Source organism: Anser anser, assembly GCF_964211835.1.
Source record: "Anser anser genome assembly, chromosome: 1".
NCBI lineage: Eukaryota > Metazoa > Chordata > Aves > Anseriformes > Anatidae > Anser > Anser anser.
In genome coordinates this window covers 9518248-9526649 of record NC_139720.1, presented here as the reverse complement: position 1 = coordinate 9526649, position 8402 = coordinate 9518248, and the positions used below count along the sequence as shown (strand labels likewise).

The 8402-nt window shown below is 35.2% G+C and overlaps 1 protein-coding gene across 2 annotated transcripts in view; it reads right to left on the bottom strand.

Moving 5' to 3' along the window:
* Nucleotides 1-3568: 3568 nt before the first annotated feature.
* The window catches only part of SEMA3A (semaphorin 3A), a 169391-nt gene continuing 164557 nt past the window's right edge, over nucleotides 3569-8402 (bottom strand). For both annotated transcript variants that reach the window (XM_083827105.1, XM_083827106.1), the window contains one exon: nucleotides 3569-7473. In XM_083827105.1, coding sequence (XP_083683231.1) covers nucleotides 7018-7473 — 456 coding nt within the window. In that variant the 3' untranslated portion in view covers nucleotides 3569-7017. The remainder of the gene's footprint in view (nucleotides 7474-8402) is intronic.

Here is an 8402-nt window from a genome sequence, read left to right as displayed (position 1 = left end):
TAGTCAATCAATTTAGACAAAACTATAAATCCCTAGAAACTGGGATTTATAATGGAAGTCCTGACAAAACCCTAGCGAAAAGAGCACCCATGGCGATAGTATAATAAAAAAACAAACAGAAGAGGAAAGTTAAGCCTTCTTCGGAGGAACTTACATTGTCTGTTTGTTCTGGTTTATTGAGCTATTCAATGTGGCATTATTCAGAGAAAGCAGAGTTTATAGGAATGCATTTTTCTGTGGAGTTCTGAAAACCAGGAAAAAAGTTGACATGAGACTAAAGGGCCTAAGGGACTGGTCATTGCAGAACATAGCTGAAATGTCTGCATTTCTTTTGTTTCCTCTTTTTGTCTCCTGCTCCCAGCTACAGAAACAGATGAGAAATTCAAATCTAGCTGTATTTGGTATTTATGTGATGCACTGGAATATCTAGCAGAATTGCCATGACTTCTTTATCCTGTCTCCATGCGGGAATATGCATCTCTAACACACAAGAAAAGATGAAGCATGAAACCCCTACAGAAGTGAGTATAATATATTTGTATGGAGCATAAAAGTAATTCAAGCCCAGGGATACCCCATGTTGAGGGATGTAAGGTTTTGTTCACAGAACAGACTATCAGATTTAATTTATACCAGTCTGTAAGGTGGAATGGTCTGAAAAAGTATTGGGTCCGTATCCAAAGAAGGATTCATGTTTCAAAAACAGTTCAACATGCCTCAGATGCAGCTCAACAGTACTTATTAGTGTATTGGTAGACGTGGCAGGCTTGCACTCAGGGTGAACGACTAGTTTTTTTGTTTGTTTGTTTATCAGGCTTTCTATGCTCAAAGAAAAAAAGGTTATGATCCTGTGCACATTAATTCTTAGGAGTAGGTTAGGTGTATATTTTAGTGGTTTTTTTTTTTTTTTTTCAGCTTTACTGTATCAACTAAACAGGGTCAACCAGACAAAATCAGATGTATTGTTAGTGTATGCTAGGTTATTTCACAAGGCAGAGATGTCTACACCTGGCAAACAACTGCAAATGATCAAGGATTAAATAAACAAATAAATAGCAATTAAAATGGACTGATCAAGCCCACAAACACCAGACTCCAGCTCATGGCCAGTGAGGCCTGTAGCAGTACACAGCAGTATGGAGTAGGACCTTCCTCACACTTAAAATTTCTTGAATTTCCTTACATTTTAGCCTTCAGCATGGCATTAGTGCCTATATTGCTTGCTTACAACCTGCTGCCTCAGGGAGCTGGTCTGGAATAGCCCCAGCTTCTCAAGCTTCCACAAAGGTAAAAAAGGACTTCTAAGGATGGTTAATGACCAATCTGGGTTACTATTGAGGCAAGAGTCCTATTTTCTATAGGGGTGAAAAAATACTATGAGAGAAAGGAAAGTTGCTTTCTTAACCCCAGTGAAAGTTTTTCAGTATGGAAACTGTTTGACTAGAGCTTTGGGATTTAGCTCAGATCATCCTGAAGTTGTCCAAAATGTCAACTTTTGATAAGTTCCAGGACAAAAAAGTCCCCCCAAAGTCCTGTCCTCTATGGTTTCTGTTTTTTACTATGAAGCTCCTCCAACATTTCACTCAAGTATTTATGGGGAGCAAAGAAACTGGATGGTTCACTAATACTCTGATCTACTTGAATCCTGATACTGAGCATCCTGAAGAGAATAGTCCTTTTGTTTTAGGCTTTGGAAAAAGACATCAGAACTTTGCCTCGCATTAAACGTGTGTTTGATGGAGAGCTCAGTGAATGTGACCCGTAAGAAAACAGAAGGGTATATTTCAGTCTTCACAAAAGGAACATTTATGACAATTTATAGATGAGGCTGCCAAACATGTTCTTCAGAGATTCACTAGAATTACACATAGAGCCTCAAATACCTCAGGGAAAAGTGGATTTAATCTCACTGAAAGCCGACAGTTTAAATATATATATATATATGTATATATATATATATATATATATATATATAAACATGCATTAAACCACAAATGTTTCTTCTTTCTTCCAACTCAGTGTCAATGAAGGTTATCCCTAGGCATTATACATTCCTGGCAATGTAGCAATGTAGTTGCAAAAGACAGTGAATCTAGCTGTGCTCTGCAGAGTACTCTAGCAAAGGACACAGCTTGGCTATATTCAGAAACAAGGGTCATCCTTTATGAGTATTTATAAACCCTGCACTAGGCAGACAGAAAAAAAATAATAATAATAATAATACCCTGGTCTTTCAGTTAGTGAATTTACTGACCTCCACATCCTTTCCATTTTGATGTATCTGATGACATCTTTTGCAAACCAATGAATAACCTGGATGCTGTTAGGGCTTATTTTCATGTTCAAAAGACAGTAGCAACTGTACAACTTTCTTTTGAAGTGGACATCTCTATCTTTGCTTTACAGAGAGGCACATGGGCAGAGATGAATGGATTAGTGATGATTGAGTACTACTGGTTCTTTTTTCAGTTCTTTATGTGGCAAATGGAAATAACACTTTCTTTTCCCACTTCTTGTCAAGTATTGTTAAACTTCATGTCTTCCAGGGTAGAATTCATCTCATTACCTGTTTGCACAATGCTTAATGCTATGCCATTCTACTTTTAGATAAAGCCCTTAGGCACTTCCAGACAGCTACTAAATTTGCCTAATACAAGGGTATGTTGATAACAGACAGAAACTGATTTATTTTACTTGCTGTCTATGCAAGCCAGTTTCCAAGAGGAAGCAGTATAGCCATACTAAGCCATTTGAATAGCACAGAGTAGATTCCATCAAGCATATCAACCTGCTAATTTCTGCATCACTTCCAGGCTGACTTAGTTTTGTTCATGGGCAGAGTGGGTTGCTTATGTGCATGTGCAGCTTTACCTGCACAAGTCCATGAGGCTGTGTCAAATGATATGCTGAAGATAAGTTTGAAGGTTCCATTTCAAGCCTTACTAGTTTGTACTCTTCACAAAGAAACAATAAACACCATTAATAAAAATAACAGCCCTTCTGGCTTAGTAAACAGAACTTATATACACTGATAGCATTATATTGGCAGCAATACACTCCATACATTCATGAAGGTTACAGGGCACATTTCCATATAAATAGTTAAGACAGTGAACTTCAAATATTTGGAAGAAATGTTTATTCAACAACTGAATACATGCTAAAAGAAATAATTTACAGCAGCAGTTTCATTACATTTTTCCTCTCCAGTTTTCTAGTTCCCATCTGAATTGAAGTGATAGATATAGAATTAGAGTTATTTACTATCCAGTAAGGAATGTGCTTAAAGAATAAGCACATAACTTTGGCACTGATATAGCAAATAAACTATCTTATCACCTGTGTGACAAAATCTTGCATTTTAGTATTATGCTGAACACACCAAAATGGAGTACCTCTAGATAACAGTACTTTACACTGTACCTCCTTATCTAGTCAAAAATATTTACATCTCTTTTGGCTAATGTGTAGGTAGCAAAAACTGAACTATTAAACACATACCATTGATATTCACTAAATAATACATAAAAAGGATCAGTAAATGCGCATTCACATGCATTTAATTTAATTTTTATTTTTTTTATATTTTTTTTTTACATAGTGACTTTATTGGGTCATTAAGATTTAACTCTGTTCTGCAAAGATGCACATTTTCTCAGTTTGATGTTATAGTTTAACATAATCATCATACAGTTTTCAGGAGACATTGAACAAATTCCCATCTTCAGTGATCCATGCAAGTGCAGTGTACATGAGTAAGAATAAGATTCAATGTATTTTTCTTCCTTTCAAATGGATATCTTAAAACAAAACAATTTTTTATGGTTATAAATGAAACTTTTTATTTCTCTCCAGCATAAACACAACTTCTTACTTTTTTTAAAGTCTGTAACTAGGAGTTTAGAGGGTTTTATTGATGATTTACAGAAATGCTGTTTTTACCTTTATTTTTAATCCTTATGGTGTGTTAAAAAAATATGACACAAATGGGGGTATGATTTTTATTGAAGCTGCAGGGCATCTTTCTATCCATGAATTTATTAAGGCCTATTTTCTTTGAAAAAAAAACAGTTCATTTCACAGTAATATTAAATGTTGTTTTAATTTGACCATAATATGAATGTGAAAAACATCAATTTCTGCTGCTGACTTGATCATCTACCCTCTTATTTACATGAGCAAATACAAAGACATAAACAAGACTACTCATGTCAGTGAGGACTGGATTGAAGTCAGTAAGATCTGATCACATCTATTATCCAATTAGACTGATAGGTCATAGTAAAAACATTGCAACTTCTGTAATTTTGTTCCCATTAATTATCTTTTTTTCTATACAGAAAAGCACATCTTAGAACCCAGACTTAATTTAAGCTGTTTTTTTCTTAAGGAGTGTTGGAAGAGGTTGGTTTGGATTTTTTATTTTTTATTTTTTTCAGCAAATAAAAGTAAAAATGAGCATGGTAAAGAAAAAAAAAAAGTTACATGGCAATACCATTAATATGTATAAAAGGAAACTAAGTCATTTAGGGCCTGTCAAAATCAATCTATATTTTTCCCAATGAATTCTCTGAGGTTCATTTTAAAACTGTTTCCTTTTGTAACAAAGAGGATTCTAATGACTTGATGGTACATAATAGCCCTACACAAAAGGCTAAAGAGTGTTCTGTGATTACAATTAAATACTTCAACAGACAACAAGGATCACAAATTAATCATAGGCTGAGCTGAAAATTAATACTTCTGTACAGGAAAGCACATAGTTGAACCTATGTTTTAATTTATCTCTACTCAGCATATCATGAAAGTATGAGAATTTAACAGCACACTAAAGTTCACAAGAGTCAAGTTAAACACAAGAGATAGTTAAACTTGCTTCAAAACTAAATTCCCAAGTACTTTCCATGGCCTTACAGACTTGTCCTGCCCTATTCAATGAATTTATGCTAAAGAATTAAATGGTAAAAAAACTTGCAAGTTCATCCCCTGCAAAAGATTCAAAGGGGTCTAAAGTGATTGGGCCTTTAGTGACAACCCAGCTGTTGTGAAGGCAAGAAACCAAGGTTTTGCTAATCAGAAAGATACTTTAATTAGTGAGTAGCAAGGAGACGGGGACATACTGTGAGAGTTGCTGTCACAGCGGTTGTGTTCTATTGTATCTGATAAGGCCAATAGTGTTGTGATTGATAAATTAAATAATCTGGAGTGAATAACAACAAAACAGATCAGTCATCAATACAGACACACTTTTATATAAAAACTCCTTTAGCAAACTAAGGACTTTGTTCTAGTAATCTTCCCCGCAATGACATTACTTGAAATTATGCCATTTACTGACTCTACCAAGGCAAAATATAGGAGGCTGGAGAAAGATGACTTCAAAAGAACTGGACACCATAGAACTGGGGACCAAAGGCACATATGTGCTGAGGTGAATAAATCCACTACTTATATCCCTAAACTGACACTTATGGTGCAAGTGCATTGTCTGTTTTACCCTGTTGCTCTCCTGTATATAGAATAAGACAGAAGTGCAGGACCAAATTATCTGCTAGTATAAAATAATGTTAAACTGAACTGTACCAATTTACTACTGCAGCAGACATCACCCAGGGATAAAATAGTCCCTTTGATTTTAAAACAGAGAGCTGGCTCTGAGGTTATATATATGTGGCCTAGTGCTAGTACTTTGCATTTAGGTGATCTGGCCCACAAAAAGAATGGAGCACTGGGAATCACTAGTGTGGACATATTTCTACCACTGAGTTGGGAACAAAACACCTTAAGCTGAATGTGAGCTTTGCTCATGGATATATGATAGTCTATGAGCCACATTATTTAAATATTAGCATTCACAAATATTTATGAACCAAGAAAGCAGGAGTGTAATTAGTAGAGGGTATTTTAATGCTATTTACTTTTTTTTTTTTAATAATAATAATAAAAAAATATACAACTGAAAATCAACTCTCCTCTTAATTGGTTCAGTCTATAGTAAGGTATTACACAAGTTCAATCATTTCAAATACCATACTTAGAGAAAAGAATGCAGAAGACTTCCATGCGATACAGTGACTTTCATGTTAAAATAGCTTAGTTTTAAAATTGTTCTGAAGTTACATGTCATAAAGGTTACTGAGACAGTGGGGAGGAGGTTAACTGCAGTGTGACTAGTTCCCCTGAAAGATTTTCCAAACAAAAAAGTAAAGCAGCTCATAATTGGAAGTTGTCCTTATTTTTTTTCCTCTAAACCAATAATTAGGAAGTACAATATTTCTAAGACAAAAAGTCTAATCTATTTTAGAAAAGAGCTAATGTTTGCTGCATATTTTCCATTGTACATTTAAATTATATTTTTAATAAAATACATCTTTAGATCAAAGCTGAAAGAAGTCATCAGTAGTAGGCCAGTGTACTCCAAACTTTTTTTGTTCTTCCAGATGATGTTCAAATTTCCATATGTTGTTCAAATTTCCACAATCTCACTCAGTATTGTTTTTCCTCTTCTAGTACTTATAAACAGGAGAACTGGTAGACAAAACAAGAACAAATCCTTGTGTCCAATCATGTATTTAGACGTTCATCAGCTTAATGAGTTCATGCAGTTTTATAATAAGTCTAGGAGTGGTAGTGCTGATGATGAAAGGTGGGTTTTGTTTTTCTTTTCTTTAAGATGACAGCATGAAATACAGCATTTTGTTTATATCTCAGGCAAAAGAGAAAGCAAAACCTGCCTGCTGAATACTTGGAGAACTGTTTGAGCAGTAAGCTAGGTCCAGGTGAGTTTTCATCCTTGATACTCTGGTCTTTCTGGTCTTAGAATCAGAGCAGAGACAAAGGACTTACTAGGAAAGTTAGAAATAGATTTTATTTAAACCTAGTGGAAACTGTTTGAACTTTCCACTCTTGTAAACATCCACATAATGCCATGAAAAAGTTCATGTATATTGCATTTTTTTTCCAGTTATCTGTCTATACAAGTTTCTACTTGGATGAGGTTCCTAGAGGTAATGTAGCTCAGACACTCCGTGGTGCCCTCTCAAATTCATGGGTCCTCCTGTTCCTACCTTTTTTATTCTCTTGTAGGTGTTTCCACTTATTTGTATTCACCTGCGCATTGGCAGGCCTTTGACGGCGTTGTTTGCGGTCTCTTTTCCAAACCTGCTCACAGAACTCATCCATCGTGTTGAGATTGGGGTGATTGATTAACTGCATGAAGTCTCTATACCAGATCTTTTGACTGGGTGTCATGCTATTGGTAGCGTCCTTGGTTTTGGAGGCATCACCATCATCTTCTTTATGGAGCAGCTCTTCCAGGTGGTCAGTATCAATTACTTCCAGGGTCACTTTGAGCAAAGTTTGCATGAAGCCATGCTCCACAGCATGACAAAAATAAATACCAGAGTCTCTCCGTTGAAGACTTCGTAGCAATAGGCCTTGCTCTGTTCGGATCATTCGATCATCCACTTTTATCTGTATTAGACAAAAGGGGTAATTTCAATAGTTATCTTTCATATATGTGCAAAATTATCATCTTAACTTACAAGTTCCTTAGTACAGTTCATTTCAGCTAGTAAAATTTGGCCAAAAATCCCAAAACCCACATAAATGGAATACCCCTTGCCAGTCATCTGCAGTTATGGCAGAGTCAAATACTCTGGACAAACTATTCTTGTGGTACAAAAGGAGTTTGGAGGATGAAGAATTTACTCTTTAGTCTTTATTGATACTTGAGAAATACTGGTAGCAGCTCAATCAGATGGAATTGTCAGTAAGATTAGAGAAAATGCCAACAGTTAATCAGCAGAGCCAGCATGGATTCATTTGCCTTAATTAAAGATGCCACATTTACTATTACCTTTCAGTTAAGCCCAAATACATATGTGGGAAAGGTTCAATTGTTCCCTGCTATAGAAGGTTTTATTTGTAGGAGGGGGTTCAGGGTAAGTGGAGAATTTACAAAGGAACAATAATGATTCAATCTGAAATTTTTAATATTCAAAAAGTAGCTGTCCAAAATATATATTTATGAATGAACTGATATCTAGAAATATAATTTCCTTTTTTGAATCCATGTGGAGCTGTGGACAGAATGGGCACAAATTCATCTGTTGCTCCCTTCACCAAGAATAAATTCTAAATATTTTACTATTTATGCAAATAAAGCAAAAATCAAAAGTATATAAATCGGTTTATGTAACTAAGTGCATGCTTTAAAAAACTTATTTCAGTGTAGTTTGTGTATATTTCCAAATACTTTAATGCAACAGACAAGTTTTTGTTTCCTAGCTTGATCTCTTTACATACCAGAGTAGATTATTCTCTTAAGACATATGTGACCTAGCTGGATAGTAAGATGATTTGAGAACCCGGGTAATAGGTTCTCAAGAACCCAAGTAATA